Source organism: Salvia hispanica, chromosome 5 (assembly GCF_023119035.1).
Source record: "Salvia hispanica cultivar TCC Black 2014 chromosome 5, UniMelb_Shisp_WGS_1.0, whole genome shotgun sequence".
Taxonomy (NCBI): Eukaryota; Viridiplantae; Streptophyta; class Magnoliopsida; order Lamiales; family Lamiaceae; genus Salvia; species Salvia hispanica.
The window spans coordinates 4,604,449-4,626,353 of record NC_062969.1 but is presented as its reverse complement, the minus strand read 5'-3'; the positions used below and the strand labels follow the sequence as shown (position 1 = coordinate 4,626,353).

The 21,905-nt window shown below is 35.9% G+C and overlaps 2 protein-coding genes across 2 annotated transcripts; both read left to right on the top strand.

The window, feature by feature from the left end:
- The first annotated feature begins 3,787 nt into the window (after positions 1–3,787).
- Positions 3,788–10,897, top strand: LOC125187980 (zinc finger protein BRUTUS-like). Its single transcript, XM_048084685.1, has 14 exons — positions 3,788–4,176; positions 4,955–5,164; positions 5,651–5,845; positions 5,925–6,241; positions 6,367–6,583; positions 6,827–6,995; positions 7,091–8,302; positions 8,567–8,738; positions 8,855–9,076; positions 9,159–9,296; positions 9,522–9,756; positions 9,856–9,915; positions 10,346–10,417; positions 10,499–10,897. The coding sequence occupies exons 1-14, from the start codon at positions 3,892–3,894 to the stop codon at positions 10,625–10,627; spliced, it is 3,633 nt and encodes a 1,210-aa protein (XP_047940642.1). The 5' UTR covers positions 3,788–3,891; the 3' UTR covers positions 10,628–10,897.
- Positions 10,898–11,609: 712 nt separating this feature from the next.
- On the top strand, positions 11,610–16,427 carry LOC125191164 (chaperone protein dnaJ 15-like). Its single transcript, XM_048088655.1, has 12 exons — positions 11,610–11,766; positions 12,059–12,301; positions 12,895–13,018; positions 13,401–13,483; positions 13,561–13,672; positions 13,781–13,885; positions 14,179–14,229; positions 14,565–14,654; positions 14,732–14,840; positions 14,961–15,109; positions 15,209–15,262; positions 15,844–16,427. Exons 2-12 carry the CDS (start codon positions 12,174–12,176, stop codon positions 16,066–16,068), a joined length of 1,230 nt encoding a protein of 409 aa, XP_047944612.1. The 5' UTR covers positions 11,610–11,766; positions 12,059–12,173; the 3' UTR covers positions 16,069–16,427.
- The last annotated feature ends 5,478 nt before the right edge of the window (positions 16,428–21,905 follow it).

Sequence of the window (21,905 nt, the reverse complement as noted above, 5' to 3'; positions counted from 1 at the left end):
CTATGAACTCCAAATATATTGTCATTTTGTGAATATTTTGTGTTGCATTTGATGTATGGGTGTATCTTTGTATCTTACTTTACTTGAACGAGTGCGAGACTATATAGTTCATCAACATAGGTCATTTAAGACTGATCCGATCAGAACAGTTACGGAGTTATCTTAGTCTCTAATTCACAGTACCATGTAATTGCATAACATGAGCCAGTTACTAAATGTTCATCCTAATCTTATAACAAAAAGATCATATATTGTATACATACATATCAACAGAATTTGGCCTTTCACCCTATTCAACGGCCGTGGGCTGCCAAAAATGTCACAAAAAGTAAAAACAATGTTCAAAACACAATCAGCACAACCATCTTATATAGCTGCTGTAGTTGGTGGAGAAAATTTCTAGGCACTATGGCTCAAGTTCTCTATTAAAATAACCTAACTCATCATTCGATACGAACCAATTAAATTTTATCAATGCTTTGTGTTTTATATTGAAAATGAGTGGTAATTTTGACCACCCAAAAAAGTACTAGTAAAGGATAAGATGGCATGAAAAGTGCCAAGTAAAATGGTGGGAGATTGCATTTTAAATTGAAGAATGTGGGTTAACCATAAGCATAACACACGCTCACTTGTTATAATATTGGATAGTGGAATTCGGACTTGGGCCACCCACAAAAATCACTAGTATATTCAATATTGTTTTTGTCTACTGTCATTCAATATGACTAGCATAGTAAAAAAAATTTTAAAATGAAGTTTTGTACGAGGCAGTCTAATGCGTCCAAATTCATAAGAGGAGTTTGAACTCAAATGTTTAACCCTCTTCACAAAATTGTCCCTAATTTCTTCATAGTTTCTATTTATTTTAATTAAACAAGCAATGCAATAACCACTTGGATTGACCGACCCCCTTTTACTTTTTTTTTACTTGGGCATAATAAATTAATTAAAATAATGTGAAATAAAGGTTTATGCATGATGAACCAATGAAGTTATGCATAATTATTATCTCGATTATATTAATTAATAAATTTGTTAGATTCATTTTCGGTATTACTACTATTTCAAACTACTCATTTTACAAAATTCAGGATTTTTTGGTGGGGCAGAACTTATCCAAATTTAAGTGCTTCTTAGTTTGATAGCAACTGAAGTTACTAGGTACTTCAATTAAATAATGTAGATTAATATGTAGTCCACGGCCTAATTCAAGCTGAAAAAAAGAGGATTGTGGATCACTCCCACTTAATAAGTTTGTGGGCTGGATTCAATTGAAAAGTCCTCAAAACACTTGTCATAAAACTGATACATATCATTACAGCTAGGAGTCAGGACAATGGTGCCATTACATTAATTTGGAGTTTGGACCCTTTTATTGTCTTGTAGCCAAATATAAGAAAAATCAAAGCTGGAAATAAAATTTCCACGTCGCATGTTTTTTTTGTGACCTTTCTAGAGCTATAAAATTATTTGATTCAGAATAAATTTATTTGTACATTCAATTATAAGTAGTCAAGTACCACTCCGATGCTATAGAATGGATTGTTTTACGATTTCATAACAAAAAGAATTTTTTTTCAAACCTTCTATGTTATATTATGATTATATATGTATATGGAACTAGGGGTGTGTTATATTGCTAACTATTTAAATTACCAATAGTTTTTTAATAAAATCATTTGTGCAGCAGATGATAGACTAAGCAGAAACAAGCCTTTCCAAATATAATTCCACAATCCAAAGATAAAATATTTCTCCTAAAATTAATAGATTAGTGATCAAAATCACTCAGTATAGTAAATTGTAAGTAACTTAAAAAGGACCAGTAAATATCAAAATTATACTACAAGATGAGGATATCATATACTATATGCTACCAAACTTTAAGCATCTTAGGCTTCGTTAATTAGGTCACTTTTTGGTACTAGTATTATTTAGATTATTAAGTCAAACGTTGTACCACGTCTAATGGGACATGCGGAAGTTTTTTTTATTATTCAAAGAAATGGCATCATGTAAGACCATAGTTTTCATACTACAAAACATTCAAGTTCTGTTTTGTTTCCTCCTTTTCGCTTTTTTACTAGATTATGGTGATTTTCAATACATTTAATTTTATAACACGTCAGAGTACAAGTCCAATTGCATGACATATGTGTCAAAAATAGTTTATTATTCGACTCAATTAGGAGCTGGAATAATTTAATGGAGTATAGTACTTAAAAATCTCACCAAATTAACTGCCTTACGGATGGCTCGAGATTCTGTGTAGTACGTCGAGGTACAACCCACCACAGCTAGCGGAAGAGGCGGGGGTTTGACGTGTGACGACACGACCGTCTCACATGGCAAACTTGTATTGGCCAGATGCCCATAACGCCGTTACCTTTCACCGTCACCCATTTGCCTCGTCACTACTTGCAGATGTGTGCATTTGTCTTGCTTAGCAAATTACATTTTCTGAAATCCGCCACTGATTTGAATCATTAAAAATGCAATTTGCAAATAACAATATTGAAATAGGAAGATTCTAAAACTGACGCTGCATACGGCATATTGCATGACCTCATTAATTTAGTAGTATATGACTACTGATTATTTTAAACTCTCGATTTATGCAATACTCGTAGACGTAATAATATATTGTACTCACTACACTTATGATGTCACGTTCATGGTTAAATCACAATGACTATAAATTCACGAATAATAATCAGATTTCTATTTATGCAATACTCGTAGACGTAATAATATATTGTACTCACTACACTTATGATGTCACGTTCATGGTTAAATCACAATGACTATAAATTCACGAATAATAATCAGATTTCTATTTACTCAGTATTAGTAAAAAGATAATACATTAAAATTCAAAATTTTAGAATTTGGTAGGAGTTCAAATTTCATTGATCAGCAATTCATATATTTGATGTTCGATAGGTATTCCAAAACTATAGTTGAAAAATTCTATCATGGGGTATGTTAGAAATTGGACTTCCACGTGACTAATTTAATATGTATGACTATTTTTCGGCTGCTCAATTAAAGTGATCCATTAAAAATTAAAATTTGAGCTAAAGTTTATTTAATTGTAGTCATATAAATAAGTTTAGATACCATATAAGATTTTCTATTTATTGAGTAAGTTAGGGTTATGGTCCCCAACGTCAGAATAACGATTCAATATCTCTGTACTTTCTCTCCAGACCATTATGAAGAACGTCTCTGATCATTTGGAAGATCTATAGTCGCTGCAAAACAATTCCGTTGTTCAATTCTAGATGGATCAAGCTACGCTTCCGCTTTCCAGTTTTTGCTCATTTTTCGTCTTTCTTAGTTAATCATCATAAATTTTTTTATGTAATTGTTCGTTCAATTACTTGAACGGAGTAAATCGTGAATAAAATTCATAATGGTGAATTTAGCTTTTAATGATACTTTTGAATTGTTTATTACACTTTAAAATTTTCGACTTATTTGGCAACAATATTCAAAGTATCAAATTCGAAAAAATATAAAAGTTTGGCTTTATGGGTTGATTTATTTCGAAATGGAAATTATGCGACTAATCTGCAAAACTCACTCATTCCACGTACTCCGCCTTTCCTCTCACGTGCCGGGCATCGACTCGACTCAATCACTTCTGCTGACGTGTCCCACATCGCCATGTCACCATCCCTTGAATCTCCATCGCCACGTGTCCAACTACTAATTGCCTCTCCCTTTATCCATTAAAATTGATTCCTCGCTTCATTTTATCCCCAGGTAAAAGAAGAAAAAATAAAGAGAAATTCTATTTTCCAGAGAGAGAAACTTGGGAGAAAATTCCTAAAACAAAAGGGACCTTCTTTCGTTTTCCTTTTACGGAGCGGTTTGTATGAGTAGATGGCGACGCCGGGGATACAGAACGGAGGCGTTTCGGTGATAGCTTCCGCGCCGACGGTAGCGCCGGTAGATCCGAACGGCCGCTCGGCGGCGACGCTGAGGCTTTCGTCTCCGATTAGGATCTTTCTGTTCTTCCACAAGGCGATTCGAGCAGAGCTGGACGGGCTCCACAGGACTGCCTTGGCTTTGGCGACTAATGGAAGCGGTGGAGACATCAAGCAATTGACGGAGAAGTGTCATTTCTTAAGGTCAATTTACAAGCACCATTGCAATGCCGAGGATGAGGTATGTGCTGAATTTTTATTTCCCTTTTGTTTTTTTTGCTGCGTGTTCTAATTGGATGCTGCTTGTTTTTAGTTGGCTGAATTTTTGTGGACTAAAAATTTGCCGTATTATGTAGTATTTGGTTGGGATAACTGGTCTGTATAAACATTTCGGATGAAAATATCTCAAATTTAGGTCTCTGCGTAGTTAAGAACTTACGGCATGATTTGTAGTTCGTAATACGTCATGTGTTGTTAAATTAGAAACAAAATTAACACAGTCGCTGGAATTTTGAATCACCTAAGGAGGCAACCAAACACGTATATGCTCTTCTTCATGACTTCATCACGCTTTAAACTGTGGTTGCTGATTTCTATTTTATGAAATTTTGTTGCTTAAAAGCAAGTTGGAAAAGTATTTGCTATCGCCAAACTATATCTGTTGAACAATGAATATGTGACATGCCGCTTTAGAGTAGGGAAATATGCTTGTTGAAGTTTCACATGCTTTCATTTTTTTATGTGCCACAGCACTGAGTACTCATATCTAAGGGAAATAGGTTGTTAACGATGTTTCTAGGTGTGAGTACTCATACCAAAGGGAAATAGGTTGATTATAGATGTTTCTTCAGGAAACAGTGTTATCTGTCTTAAATCAATGCTTAGTTTACTATCTATAGCTTTTTCAACAGCAGTTGCAAGGATCAAAAACTAGTTATATATACTCTCCTTGATTATTTATACAACTGTTTGTAGTTTGCAACCTAACAACTAAAAAGTCTTCCATATATTAATGACAGGTTATATTTCCTGCCCTTGACATCCGTGTGAAGAATGTGGCACGGACTTATTCCCTCGAGCATGAGGGTGAAAGTGTGCTTTTTGATCAGTTGTTTACGTTGTTAGGGAATGATATGGAAAATGAAGAAAGCTACAAAAGAGAGTTGGCCTCTTGTACAGGAGCACTTCAAACATCAATTTGTCAGCACATGTCTAAGGAAGAGGAACAGGTTTAGTTTTGGTCATCCCTCCTTTTGTTTCTCCCCTATCCCCCCTTTCCTTGTCTGACGACTACATAAAATCATGCTTACCAGTTACCACAAAACATATACTAATAATTTCAGTTAGTGAAAAATATATCCTCAAAGGCATATTGTTGCCTTTGGTCCATTAATGGATCAGCAATAACTCATTTGCATTACCACTGCATCTTAGGTGGAAAATGTCCTTCCTATTTTTCGTTAAGTGGGAGCTAGATCTCCAGTTGTTGCATTAAACTCAAGATAGGCTAGGCTTCTTCACAGAAGTTGCCTATCCCAAGCTTAATTTTTCTGTTGGTTCATGCAACATCAGTCCAAATCAAGAGATTTATTCCCTGGCTTGAACCATATTATCCTAGACTACATATGATACTACTCAAGAGTAGAAAAATATGCCTTTGTACTGCTTTAATCATCTTAACCTGATGCATTACAATGTTGTTTTCTAATGGACAGGTATTCCCCTTACTTAGTGAGAAGTTCTCATTTGAGGAGCAAGCGTCATTAGTTTGGCAGTTCTTGTGTAGCATTCCTGTAAATATGATGGCAGAATTCTTGCCATGGCTTTCGTCATCAATTTCACCAGATGAAAGGCAGGATATGCGTAAATGCTTGCACAGAATAATTCCAGATGAAAGGCTGCTTCAACAGGTTAGATAATTTGATTAGAAACACTAACAGAAATGACTTTCTGGTCTTGTTTTCCTAACTTGCCTTTGTGTCATTGAAGGTTATTTTTAATTGGATGGATGGGGTAAAGATTTGCAACAAGCGTAAACGTTCTGAGGATGATCCCAGACTCTCCAGTAGCTCTCATGCATCTCCCTCGACTAACGAAAGAGATCTTCTTCCATCTGATTGTACTGCTACCAGGTCTTTGCAGTACCATCCAGTGGATGATATACTGCATTGGCATAAAGCTATCCAGAAGGAATTGATTGATATTGCTGATGCAGCTCGAAGTATAAAGTTCACTGGAGATTTTTCTGATCTATCTGCCTTCAACAGAAGGCTTCAATTCATAGCTGAAGTCTGTATTTTCCACAGGTATTACTTTTCCTATATTTTAAATCAGATTTATGCGTTCCAAATGGTTTTCTCTTGGTACTTCTTTGTACATAGTCCCTATATGCAACGTCTACTTAAAATTTAATTGCTTGCATTTTCTGCAGCATTGCTGAGGACAAAGTTATATTCCCTGCTGTAGAAATGTCATTTGTCGAGGAGCATGCAGAAGAAGAAAGTGAATTTGACAAGTTCCGATGCTTAATAGAAAGTATTGAAAGTGCTGGAGCTAATTCATGTGTTGAATTTTATTCTGAATTATGCTCACAGGCTGATCACATAATGGAGACAGTAAAGAAGCATTTTCTCAATGAGGAAAAACTGGTATGTGATTAGTTCTTGGTTGTTTCTGTTCTACATTTCTTTATGCACTTGTGTATCATTGGCAGAAAGCCATTTCTCTTATTAGGAAAGAGACAGAGTGCTAATCTTGAATTCTCTAGAGTATGTGTAAGATGCACTAATGATGAGGTTTACTATCAATCATAAAAGACTGGTTTCATACATTTAAATGTTAACAGTACTTCATTTAAGTGCCTCGAGATGTCTCAATGAATTATATTGCAGGTACTTCCACTTGCAAGGAAACATTTCAGCCCTGAACGCCAGCGTGAACTTCTTTACCAGAGCTTGTGTGTAATGCCACTCAGATTGATTGAGTGCGTCTTACCATGGTTGGTTGGTTCACTGAGTGAAGAGGAAGCTCGGTGCTTTCTTTCTAACATGCACATGGCAGGTATACCTTGTAATCCTCTCTTCTTAATCTTTGGGATTCAGCATCCAACACTTGTTGCTTTTTATTTTTTCTAAGCAAATGATGTTATTGTGCAGCTCCAGCATCCGACACTGCTTTGGTTACATTGTTTTCGGGCTGGGCATGCAAGGGTTATCCTAGGGAAATCTGTTTGTCTTCTAGTGCAATTGGTTGTTGTCCTGTCAAGGAGATTGAAGAAACACAAGAGCATTCTGCCAGATCTTGCAGGAACTGCGCCTGTGCAAATTCTTCGAGGGCAACTTGTGGACAAACATGTGTAAAGACAATTGATCAGGGAAATTTAGTTTGTTCAGTTGAAAATAGTACTTGCAATTTTTCGAAGACAGAATCTCCAAAAGCTTCTAACCAGTCTTGTTGTGTTCCTGGCCTAGGAGTGAACAGCAATACTCTAGGAATGAGTTCTCTAGCTGCTGCAAAATCCCTACGTTCGTTATCTTTCGGTCCGAGTGCTCCTTCTCTCAACTCTAGTCTTTTTAACTGGGAAACAGATAATAGCTCCACTATTAGAGGACATACATCAAGGCCAATTGATAATATTTTTAAATTTCACAAAGCAATCCGAAAAGATTTGGAATTTCTAGATATTGAGTCTGGAAAACTAGGTGATTGTAATGAAACTTTCCTTAGACAGTTTACTGGTAGGTTTCGTCTTTTATGGGGTTTATACAGAGCACATAGTAACGCAGAGGATGATATTGTTTTTCCTGCCTTAGAATCAAAGGAAACTCTTCACAATGTTAGTCATTCTTACACGTTGGACCACAAGCAGGAAGAAGAACTCTTTGAGGATATCTCATCTGCACTAGCAGAGCTCTCCCAACTTCATGAGAATTTGAGTGGAAAAACTACCTCGTGCAATTTGGGTGGAGGTTTATTATTGGGTTCTTTAAGTTGTATTGATCGTGTAAAAAAGTACAATGAGCTGGCAACAAAGATTCAGGGCATGTGCAAATCCATTAAAGTAACACTGGATCATCATGTTCTGCGTGAAGAGGTTGAACTTTGGCCATTGTTTGACCATCATTTTTCTGTTGAGGAACAAGACAAGCTTGTTGGCCGTATTATTGGAACAACAGGAGCTGAGGTGCTTCAGTCAATGCTGCCTTGGGTAACATCTGCTCTTACCCAGGAAGAGCAAAACAAAATGATGAACACATGGAAGCATGCAACTAAGAACACTATGTTCAGTGAATGGCTTGATGAATGGTGGGGAGGGACCCCTGCAGCATCATCAGAGGCATCCACGTCAGAAAATAGCATCTCACAAGGTATTTTTTTTAAATTCAGTCACTTATTCTCTATGTAGTAAGTTAATGATTTGATCGTTTGCTGCTGCTTTGTTTTTTTTTTTTTCCCTTTATGGGTTAGGGTGGGAGGTTTGGGATCTTTACCCTTCTCATTCACCCTTACAAAAGGATACAACTAAGATACAGTGCTTGTGGTTAAAGATTGTGTTTGTTACTAGTAGGATATGTCACCAAATTTCTAGGCTGATGTTCATAAAGCATTGTGTGTGTACTTTTTTTTTCCAGAAATTGATGCCCATGAATCTTTGGACCAAAGTGATCATACATTTAAGCCTGGGTGGAAAGATATATTTCGGATGAACCAAAATGAGCTTGAATCAGAGATACGGAAAGTCTCTCGTGATCCAACCCTTGATCCAAGAAGAAAAGCGTATCTTATTCAAAACCTGATGACCAGGTACCACCATCTTACTAGTATCTGAATGTTTGGTTTTGTGTTGGTCTGTTGGAATAGTTGTCATTTTGGTTAGCTATCTCAGGACATTAACTTAGGTCACTGTAACTATTGTTTAGTCGGTGGATAGCTTCTCAGCAGAAGTTCTCACAGTCAAGAACTGGTAAAGCTGATGATGATAAAGATTTACTTGGACGAACCCCTTCATATCGTGATCCTGTGAAAAAAATCTTTGGATGTGAGCATTATAAAAGAAACTGTAAGCTGCGAGCTGCTTGTTGTGGCAAGCTGTTTGCATGCAGGTTCTGCCATGATGAAGTCAGCGACCATTCAATGGAAAGGTACCTCCTCAAAAAAAATTAGATCATTTATACATTGCATCTCTACCATAATGGAATTCTCAGTATTTCATTATATCTGCAGGAAGGCAACATCTGAGATGTTGTGCATGAGTTGCCTACAAATTCAGCCAGTTGGACCTGTTTGCAATACTCCTTCTTGTAATGGGCTTTCAATGGCGAAGTACTACTGCAGCAGCTGCAAATTCTTCGATGATGAACGGTGAGCTTTGATTAGTTTTAGTTTCCTTCTTGCATCCGGTTATAGAATATATGTGGATAGGGTTTGTTTAGAGTTGTCTTAACTTCTCCAGTTGGATGGTACATGAAAAAATCGGCTTGTAAGTGATATAAAAGGAGTGACTACTTGCTTCGCCTTCGGCGACGTAATGAGTTTGGTCTATCTTTCATCCTTATTTGACACCATATATCTGTTTTTGCTATTCAGGGATGTTTATCATTGTCCATCCTGCAATCTGTGCCGTGTTGGAAAAGGTCTTGGTATAGATTTCTTCCATTGCATGACATGCAATTGTTGCCTTGGGATGAAACTAGTGGACCACAAATGCAGGGAGAAGGGTCTTGAAACTAACTGCCCAATATGCTGTGACTTTTTGTTCACATCAAGTACGGCCGTCAGGGCTCTTCCATGTGGTCATTACATGCATTCTGCTTGTTTCCAGGTCTGTTCTTGATAATTTTTTCTGGTTTCGTTTTCCATTTCTGACAAACAATTGACATTAGCGCATCTACTCATCTCATTATCTCTCATTCACACCCAGGCATATGCATGTACACACTACAGCTGTCCTATTTGCAGCAAGTCAATGGGAGACATGTCGGTGAGGACAAACTCTTCAAATTTAAAGCAATTTTTTGTTTATGCTATTTGTGAAATTGAGTTGAGACAGAGTACAGACTGTAAGTAATGACCAATGACCAATCACCCACAAAATGCACCAAACATATCTAGGCACATATAACATATATGTGTTCATTTATGTCACGAGACTAAGAGGTTGATGGCCATCGTCTATATAATATCCGGTGTTAATACTGTATCTATATCAGTATATCCCCTTAGTTCCAATAGTCGGTTCTTATTGAGAAAGTTGCATCCTTGTGCTGTAAACAGTCCAAATCACACCACCATTTGTTAGCTTTGGGTCAATGTTTCAAGTTATGTTAGACCACTCACATGACACTGAAGTAGAACAATCTGTGTGTGGTACATACTTAGTTTGCTATTTACTAAGAAACCTTTCCTACCAGGTCTACTTTGGAATGCTCGATGCTTTAATGGCGTCGGAGGTGCTCCCCGAAGAATATAGAGATCGGTGTCAGGTGAGCCTCTCTCCCTCCTTCTCTCTATCGGCCATCATCTTTTGCACGACCAATTGAGACTGTCAAGTGTTTCATCTGCAGGACATCTTGTGCAATGATTGCGACAGGAAAGGAACTGCACCATTTCACTGGCTGTATCACAAATGTGGCGTCTGTGGTTCGTATAATACAAGAGTAATCAAGGTTGATCGAGATAATTGCTCTACTTAACTAGAGATTGAATTTATATTCTTCCCAGAATTCATTTCTGTATATTGATGGTTGGTGGTACCCCGTGGGCTATACCTTCATGTAAATGGTCTCCAATGTTTTTGAACAAAGTTTTGTTTTGTTTATGTTTTTCCCCTTTTCTTTCGAATTTATTTATACTATATATACGTGAAATAGCTAGTATTTTACGCCTGATTGTCAATAGCACTTTGCTTCGGTATATGTCAACATGATCAGAATAAAATGGATAAAGTTCCACTTCAATTTTTATTGTGGTTGGTGTGTTTTGGTTATTGGCTTGTTTATCTAGTTGTGTATAACGTAGCTTGTCATATTTCTCTTGATTTTTTTTTGAAGATTTTTGGGCATTTATTTGATTAAATCCGAAGTTATTTGCTTGTCTAAAATATAGCATCCCATATTCCCCTTAACATGAGCAATTAACATTACACCAAAAAATTTATTGACACACATTTTTGGTGATCGAAGGTCGACTTACAGACTATACTATAGTGATGACATTTGGTCATTTTACTTGTATCCCTTTCTAATTTCTTTAAGATGCACAACTTAGCTGCTTTAGTTCAGAAAGTTGAAAACTTATATGGAACCATACAATTAGCTTAAGATTTAATCTGATAACTGGCAATGATTTTTAGCCGTAGTGTACAGATGTAGAAATCCGATATGAGAATTTGATCAATGTATCCCAGAAAAATACACATTGTAGGATACGTATGGTGTAATTAATGTTGTATGTATGCCTACTGCCTAGTAATGAACAAGGCAGTTGTCCATCCCCATTCCCCACATGACCAATCGGAATTTAAAGTATCTTTATGTTAAAAGAAGAAACGAAGAAAGCAATCGGAAAAATAATTTAGATACCAGTTATTATTGACCAATTATTTCCTTTCTACAGAAAAAGCAGTCAATTGACCTGTTTTGCTATATAGTACTAAATCATTATTTTATTATAGATACGAAAATAATAATGTCGGAAAATCAGAAATGGAGGCAGGAATTGTAATTTCTTATTCCATGACCACTTGACGCCATCAAACCAGTGACAAAAAAATAAAATACAAAAAATGCTTTAAAATCGATTCATCTTCTCCGCCCAAATTCGAAAATCCGAGGTAATTCTTAAAAACCCTTGATTATATCTGTGAATGATCTTTGAGCTGGAGCTGTTAGCGTTTCGATTTGCTTTTTTCTGCAATTGAAAATCTGCGTGGAATAGATCTTATCTTACAGACAGCTAGAATTTCGTACTGCTATTTGTCATTGACAAGCCCTTATTTTTTGTTGATTTATGCATTTTATTCTGAGAAAGTTTTCAGCGATCCGAGGCATTAAATTTAGCAGCTATTCCAGCTCGGTCTCCGATATATTTTGAAATTTGTGAATTTTGATTGCATTTGCTTGCAGATTTGCAGACAAGGTGACTGCTTGTACGTGAAACGCGAGTCCTGATGCACTTGAGGATGTTTTGTGGATGCTGAAATATCAGTAATTGGGAAAAGATTAGAGATAAGAGGAGAGTATGTCGGGGACAAAAATGGAGGGACCATCTGCAGCTGCGTTGCGGCGAGATCCTTATGAGGTGCTTTCTGTTACCAGGGATTCTTCTGATCAGGAAATTAAGACTGCTTACAGAAAGCTTGCACTAAAGTATGTGTTTTGCTAAACCTTTTTACCTGATTCCATCCTCCTATTGTTTTCGCTGAAGCATTTACGAATTTAGATAAGTCAGTTGCGCATTTTGTGTCTCTGTAGAATTTCAGCATTATTTTTCTTCAAATTTGATAACATTTCAGTTCTTATTTTAGGGGGATAATTGTGTTCTTTTGATACGTGTGGACTGTGGTACTTAATGAATATTGGCTTTGGTTCGGGATTAAGTTGAATGTGGATTCAAAGGTTGAAGGAATCTACTGGTATTTAAGGAGATGTTTGGTTATGTTCTCATTTAATGACTGTCATGAGATAAATTTGTTTTGATCAAAATAAAATGGATTAAGCTGTCTATTTTAGTGGGTCTTTTGATCATGCTATTTGATTTTCCTTGATAATTGCTATTTTCTGATAATCAAATTGGCTAGTATTGCAAGATGAGTCGAACAAGTCTATGATTATCTTTTATTCTTGTAACTACAATGAGGCATCTGGGCCTGTTTTGAGAAACTACCACGCTGCATGCGTCAACACTATATGTTTTGAAGTTTCCTTAGACTTGTTACGGAGAAGTTTTTTTGTGTTGTCAGGTATCATCCGGATAAGAATGCTAACAACCCTGAAGCTTCAGAGCTTTTCAAGGAGGTCGCGTATTCCTATAGTATTCTGGCTGATCCGGAGAAAAAAAGGCAATATGATAATTCGGGATTTGAGGTACTCTCCTGTCTTCTTGTTAGTTTCTTGATTTTGAATTTTATTCTTTTCTTGGTTGTTAGGGACTTAGGGTTGGTCCTTTCTTTTTATCTTTTCCGGTTTGTTATGTTTGTTGTTTTCATACACAATTATCTCCAGCAATCACTTCTTGCTACTTTGTTTATCATGCATGTGGTACGGATGCATCCATACTATCAAATGCATTCGGTGATAAGAGTATCATGTTTTTACATAACCCATCTAGAACAGAAGTTATCTAAGAATTTATATTTTTACCCTAATAACTAATTTTGTGTCATATGTAATTTATCTTTCTCTTTTACGGCCATTTATGTGAGGGTGTCTTTTAATTTCTGTTGCATCTGATATTGGTGATGATAAGGCCCTTGATGCTGAAGGAATGGACATGGAGATTGATTTGTCAAATCTTGGAACTGTCAACACAATGTTTGCAGCTTTGTTCAGGTTCTATTCTTCTCTGAGAATCTGATCTTTTCCTATGATTAACTTGTAAACTCACTATTGGCTACTCATTTGTATAGCAAATTGGGTGTGCCGATCAAGACTACAATTTCTGCCAATGTTCTTGAAGATGCTTTGAATGGAACGGTTACAGTTAGACCTCTACCTATTGGAACTTCTGTGAGCGGAAAAGTGTGTAACCCTTTACCAGAAAAAGGCCTAGTCATAATGCTACTGTCTTCTTTCTTCGTCTTTATGTTTATCTAACTGTAATTCTATTGTCCAATGATTTATTAACAGGTTGAAAAACAGTCTGCTCACTTCTTTGGTGTAACTATCAGCGATGAACAAGCAGAGTCAGGAATAGTGGTTAGAGTGACATCTGCTGCCCAAAGCAAATTTAAGGTGCCTTACTTCGAATAACTATGTGCTATCTGCAATGGAAAGAAACACTTGTTTCTTTTATTCTAGATAACCCTTATCTTGTACTCTAATTAACTGGACTTCACTTCATGGTTCATTTTTCTTTCCCTCTAATCAGAGGCTCATTCATTATATCTCAAAGTACTGTAATACGGTTCCGCATAATTAAGTTATACTCCCTCCTTAAATGAAAAAAGGTTTTTCACTTTTTTACTTTGACGTTCTTATTTAATGCATATAGTTCCTTTCTAACTGTTCCGTTACGTAATTTTCAGCTCCTGTACTTTGAACAAGATGTAAATGGGGGATATGGTTTGGCATTGCAGGTATTTTTGACTTCCATTTCCATATTTATGATTGTGTTGCTATTTATTTTATCTCAGCCTTATTTTTATCCTTTAATGGATTTCAAAATTTACCATCTTGGTGATTAATGCTCTTGTATCAAACTTAAAAAATCAAGGCTGCTAAGTTGATTTTCATTAGTTTCTTAAGGTTTTCTATGGGGAAGCTTTAATCTTATGTCTTAGATTTCATAAACCAACTATGATTATTGTCTTTTGAGCTCTATTTTGAAACGATAATTTGACAATAATGACTTCCTAATGGAGAAGCATAACACCTTTTGATGACTTGTACGGTTGTACCATTGTTAATACAGGAAGATAGTGAAAAGGCAGGCAAGGCTACATCGGCTGGAATGTACTTCTTGCATTTTCAAGTGTATAGGATGGATTCAACTATAAATGCGGTGTGTACACTCTCTGTTCTGTTAACCTGGGGCTCATATTCTATAATTTCTTTGATGAATACTTCTTGGTCATGTAGTTGGCAATGGCTAAGGACCCAGAAGCTGCTTTCTTTAAAAGACTCGAAGGCCTTCAACCTTGTGAAGTCTCAGAACTCAAAGCTGGCACTCACATATTTGCTATATATGGTCAGAAATTCTTATGGCATCCTTGTTTGTTTTTCTTGGCATAGGAATCTGAACATTGAAGTTTGCTTTATATAGAAAATATGAACTCATTAGGGATTATGTTTTGTGTGGTTCCTGCAGGAGATAACTTTTTCAAACCTGCTACATATACTATTGAGGCCCTTTGTGCGAAGACATACGAGGATACAACACATAAGCTTCAGGATATTGAAGCACAAATTTTGAGGAAGAGAAACGAGTTAAGGCAATTTGAGACAGAATATAGGAAGGTAATTCTACGTTCCTGTTTATAATAATTTTGTACGGAGTAGTAAGGAGTTGTGGATGCATTTCTTAACACACAACCACTCACCCTCTTCGTTTTTCAGGCACTGGCACAATTTCAAGAAGTGACTAATAGATATACTCAGGAAAAGCAGTCTGTAAGTTTGCATTTCGAAATTCCTTCATAAGTATTTCTTTTCTGGCTAAGTTCTAAACTCTGAAGCTTATTTCCCTTTCCATTTAGTTACAGTTTAATTTCTTGGTTATATGAGTTTATTGCTATGCAATGAGAAGAGTATTAGTGAGCCTTTTTGTAGTTAATCTGCCTTTGAGATTTTGCTTATGATCTTTGAGCTGTATGGCGTGGATGCTGATATGTGGGGGTTGGGATAAAGGGTGTTCTGTCAGTTTCTTGAACACTCAGTGCCAATGTTCTGAAGCCTTATTATTTTTAATTGAACATAATTGGAATTGGATCACTGCCCTTTGATGCTCACAAATAGAAGAGGGACCTCTGAGATCCATTCTCAGTGTTTGCATTGGACCACTGCCCTTTGATGCTTGGTTCAGTACATTACCCCAAATTCATGCTCTACTTTACCTGTCCATCTTTCTTTTCATATTTTCTCTCAATTAAGCAATCCATATTAGTTAATTGGTACCATGGCTTATAATTTAGTTGGTGACTTATCAACTCAACCTTTTTTGTTCTCACCATTCATGGTATTTGCTTCAACAGGTTGATGAGCTGTTAAAACAGAGAGATAGCATCCACTCTTCTTTTACCATATCAAGGACTGTTTCTCTCTCAGGGAATGCACATTTTAGCAATGGAAGTAGCAGCAAACTAGGGGAGGATAATAACTCCGAGAGTCCTGCGGAAGAAGGCAGTTCGGATTCAAAGGATAAATCTTCAAAAAAGAAATGGTTCAACCTTAATCTCAAAGGATCCGACAAAAAGTGAATGGTGATGGAGCTACAGCTACCTGCTTTCCAAGGTTTGAAGTTCGTTCTTTCCTTCATGTTTTTATGTGTGGCAGTTTTCTGTCAATATAAGGCTCGGCCGTATTATTTGGTGGAGTTACATGCTGTTCTTGAGGATGTTCCATTATGGTTGGCCTGTCATATTGTTGCTGTAAAATGTATGTAATTAGGTCTCTATTCATGGAGCTGATCGTTGCCCGACGTTGAGCTGGGATAGTTGGTAGAATAGTTGAAGGAAATTGATTTATATCTGTTCTGGTTTCACTGCAACAGTAATTTTGTTTGGAACTCAATTCTTTACTTTTTGTCAGTTGCATTGGCACAAGGGTTTTTCGGATATTATGCTTGTCGCAGGAGGCAATTGAATTCTTGGATTAAATGATCAAAATCCAAATACAGAATTTTGTTCATTTTAGGCCTTTTTTTTTGTTTAAGAGTCGTGTGATTCTTAAAAGTGCCTTCATCATATTCAAAGTTGCTGCTTTTCATTCACCGTCTTCAAATCTTGGAAAAAATTTGCTTTAACATAGCCTTTAAAGACTGAGACACATAATTTTGTTTATGTAGTAGTAGTATGGATGGTGACTAGATTTTCAACTTTTGCTTCTATCATTAATATTTTTTTTTGTTTTGTTATTTTCATCCGTCTTTTATGTTAATCGTAGTATTACCATATTTTCTGGATTTTGTTGTTCTCTGCTATCGTTCTTTTCCCTTTAGAGATTAGGTGGATCTATCAGTATGTTATATAGTTGAGACGTTTCTTTTCGGCATGAAGTTTAACAGGTAAATGTTTATTGTGTTAAATGTAGGAGATAGGAAAAAGTAGAAAGAATAAAATAGAAAAGTGAATAAAGTAGAGATTAATTAAGAGAGAGAATGGAGTTGGGAAAAGTAAGTTAATTATTACTCCATATATATGGAAATGACTAAACTATGAAGAAACTTTCTAAAATGAAAGATGACTTAATTATGGTGGAACGGAGGGAGTAATTAATTTGGAGTTTGGGGAATTTGGCTTCCAAGATTGTCTTAACCGGCCAAATTTAGAGTCCTACCATTAGCTTTGAATTTTGATTTTAAATTATTATTATCTCTGCTTGTTGAAAATTGCAACTTGTATGTTAAATACTTCATACCAATAAAATATCACATGATGATGAAACTATAAAAAGAGGGAATGAGAAATGGAATTATTAATTGTTGGAATCTATGTCCGGTCAATGAACTTTGAGCAATTATAATTTCAACGAGACATTTAATTTTGTGAAATTAAATGATATAGCGTCGATCTACGTTCGGAGTAAATGACCGTGGTATATTCATTTTCTCAAATCCGATTCCCGGTGAGTGAGAAATAATGGATTAAAGTTGTGCAAAATTGCAAACTTAATGAGCTATGAGAAAAGCTTAGGGAATAATTAAGAGAGTTAATTATTCCACATTGGAAGTTACAACCTTATTAAACTAGTATTTAATAAGAAGGATTATTACATGGAATAATTATAGTGGACTAAGATGGGCTGTAGAGCCCACACGCGCGCGCCGCCGCGCCGCCCCGCCCGAGCCGCGTGCCGCGAGCCCTTGGTCTTGGTCTTTGGGCTTGGGCCTGGTCGTGGGCCTAGTTGCGGGCTTGGCCCAAGACTAGTGGGTCTAGTTCTTTTTAGACCACCACCGTTTCCACGTCAGCGAGCCAAGCGGGATGCCACCTCGTCAATATGACGCGGTAAGCCAACGTGGGCTGACACGTGATAGTCCACGTCGTGAACGAATCTACAAGCTTCTAGATTCAGACTCTCAGCTCTGTAACGCTTCGTAACCGACGACCGTTACGGTCTAGCATTGATGACAGCCATTGTGGCCGTTGACCCCCTGCAGTGGACCGAGCCTATAAATAGACTAGCCATTCTAGCATTCTACACACAGAAACTAGAATTCACACTCTGCATCATGCACTCTCTCCTCCCTCTGCATTGTTCTTCTATCGAAGCTCTGCCCTCTCCTCCATCCAGTTCGCCGGAGCTATGTTGATAGCGGTGCTGCTTCACCAGAGACGCAGCCGTTTTATCTTTGGGGACAAAACGCCAATCCGAAGAGCACTACCGGGCGTATCTCGTCTTGCGGAAAGAGGCCTCCTCGACTCGGCTATTTCCTTTTCCTACGGTTTATAGTTTCGATCTCCTTGTAATTCAGTTTCAATTATTTCTCTTGTATTTCTTTTGGATTGTATTACGTCCGGCTTTTTATCTCTTGTAATCCAGAAACCAACATTAATCTACTTGCATTCTTGATAGGCTTAATAGGAGTATTAAAAAAAGAGAAACCGATCTGAGACTGAAAGGCCTTATTAAGCTATATGGTATTTCACATACTTAGCACAGATATAAATTATAATATCTCCCGGTGGATAAATGCCCACAAACCCATTAAATAAATTAATCAGCTAGTATTTAACTTGAATTACAAGAACGAAAAGGGCAGGAAACTTGCTATTTTCATTTAACTTGAAAGTGCATTTAATAATAGTGATGATAAACAAATAAATTTTGTACAATCAAAATAAGATTAGTATTAATAATTTGATATATTAATTATACATTAAAATAATAAATGTAGTAAATAGATAAGTTAAAAAGACTTATTAGCCTTTAACCTCATTTTATATTTTATTTGAATTTTCTTTTTATTGTTCTTAAAATTTAAATTAAAGTATGCACAAATTACATTTATGGTTCCAGAAAAAATAAAAAAATTATACACAAATCATAAATATATGACCACAATATTATACACTTTCCATGTACAATATATGCATCCAGGGGAGTGATCAATTTCTAACTCATTATTTAATTGCTAACTACAACTAATTTAAGGCCATAGGATTTTAGAAAACGCGTGGTCTACAATTTGCCACGTGTAATTTTTCGTTTTTATTAATTAAATCGAAAAAGATAAAAAAAAACTCCAAATTAGGATTTTGGATGAAAATGTCAATATAGTGTTTCGAAAATATCAACTCAATGCTTTAAGAATGTTAACTCATTGCTTATATTGACATATTTTATATAGTATGTTGACATTTCTCCTTGTATGAAAAAATTAAAAAAAAATCGATTTTTTTTTTCAATTTTTGACATCGGAACATATGCATGTATGATATCGTTGGAATCCTTATGAAATTATCTTTAATTTGATATATGTTATATTAATTTAAAGTTTTGGGATTTCTTTTAAAAGTTAGTTATAACTAAACATGTAGTTAATTGATATTAATATCCCTATTGATATTTTTTGGAATTAATCATATGGTCTTATTGACGTTTTTCGTTAATCGTATTGACACCTATGTATCCATATATTATAATTAAATGTATAAATAAATCTATTTTGTTAAAATAAATTAATTTTTGATTGTACAAAATTTGGTCACACATTTATTGTTTAATGATAGTAAATCTATGTAGTGACAAGTTGCATCCCATTTGCAACTTCGCTAGTCCAACTTATTGATTGCCTCCAAAATTTGGAAAAAAGGAATGATGCCGTCGCAAAAATTCTTGAGGCATAGGATTCCAGTTGACTCACCGACATGCAAATGCTCGTCGAAGAGGTCAGCCGTTTGCCAGTAGCAAGTTGTCGGATGGCACAAGTACACTTTTGCAACGCCGTGAGACTTTGCCGACCGGTTGCGTCTGCACCTTCTTGAAAATATTCAACGCGGGTGGACAATGTGTTGACAATACGCATAAACAACCGTTTTGACATGCGAAAACGGCGACGAAAGTAATCTTCTGGATACCGCGGCTGGTCGGAAAAATAGTCGGCAACGAGCCTTTCATGGGCTCCCTCTCGATCACGAGGGATGTAGCGACGTTTTGCTCTAGTTGGTTGAGGAGGAGGGGCGGGGGTATTGGTGGCGACAGAGGCTTCATAGGCGGCATGATATTGTTCATAATATTCTTGTTCTTCGCGCTCCGCTTCCGCAATGAGATTGGTGAAATCCATTTTTGAATTTTTGAGAGAGAGTTTGGGTGAGAGAGGAGATGCTCTAAGGTTCTTTCTTAAAGAAATAGGTAATCATCATGTTCTGCAGAGCATTTTGTAAGTAATAATCTAATTATGTAAGTCATGATGCTGCTGATGTAGCTAGAGATGAATAGATGGTAACATTATTTTGTCCTCTACAATTCTAAACTGCCCAATTAGCTCTAATCAAGGAACATTTTTAATTTAATTAATCCTAATGACATGTGCAACTGTCAATATGCTGCGTTTATATCTAATGTGGTGTTTATGTTGCCGTATAAATGTCCATTTATTAGCAACCATAAGCCAATTTTGTTTGGTCTTATTACAAGCCATTCAAATACCCCCACAAACAAAACCCTTTTAATATCATGGTTCACGATACTTTCTAATAAGATTATTTAATTAAGAAAAGCTCAAATATTGGAGTTCACTATCAATGTCTTAAAATATACTCCTACTAGTAGACATTCTTGACTCATGTAATCTAGGCTTAGGCTTTGTTAGTAGACTATTAAATAAGTATTTAATTGTTTAAGTGTTGACATGTATATTAAACTATAACAAGCGATAGAGTCACATCACATGACTTAAAGCAAACTCCACAATCCCACAATTTGGAATACTAATTATTTGGAGTGAGTCATCACTCCTATAGTATATAGCACATATGTGTTTAATTTCTACTATATGTTTCAGTCTCATTCAAATATGCTTGTTACGTGTGTAATATTGACATAATTTGATAAAAAGATAAAACAATGGATTTCCACTGATTCTATTTGAGTCAGCCCCACATAAATAAATAGTTAGTTTAATTATGCTTGTGAACATATCCATAAAAGGGGAGTACAACTTGGAAACTAAGTCTCGTATCATCTTTTCTTTTGTTTGGATCTTTCAAAGTCATAGCTGTAGAAAGGGAACAAAGATGATTAGAAAAGTTAATGGGGGTTGTATTATTATGATAGGATTGTGTCTGAAATCATCTTTTATTGATATTGATTGAATAAGCTTCTATAGTCTTCACAAACACAACTAGTGGGGCATAATCACGATTTAGGCAATCTCAAATAATAATTATCTCGATTTTACTTCAATCAACACCAAGAAAATAGCATGATTAAGCTCCTTTAAAGTAAGCATTTTCTAATCGGTGGTGGAAACCATTCAGGAAAGCCCCTCATCATGTTTAATTATTAGTGTATTAATTAACAAGCTTGTGAAGAAGTTGATTGGACAAGCTTGCTAGCTTTTATTTCTACCAAATCTCAATTCTTTCTATCATGGTTTTGAAACCATAATTTTTTACCCAAAAAGTATGCATGGTTCTGTATTTTTACACTTAATATTTCTACCAAATCTCAATTCTTTCTATCAAAATTCAGCCATATCTTAGGATTGCAATATAATCAAATAGCTAGCTATGATTGATGCCATGTGACAATCAAATTTAATTAATTATAACGATTAGTGATAATTTTGATTACAACCCCATATATACACACAAAAGATGAGTGATCAAGGTCTAACTAATTTTAAGTGTATAACTAGAGAATAAATCTCAGCCACATATCTTATTACTCCAAATTAATTATATGGCTTAAATAATCTTTCAGATTTTTCTCAAAATAAAAGCCCAAGGGCATTTTCGGAACTCATAAGATTAACGTGAATTGTGTATATGCGATTTGTACAATCTGAACCAAATTCAGCTTATGATTTCTTCCATAGATTCACAATTTGTTCATCTTCCGTCCAGATTTCTGATTTGATCTTCCTAATCAAATC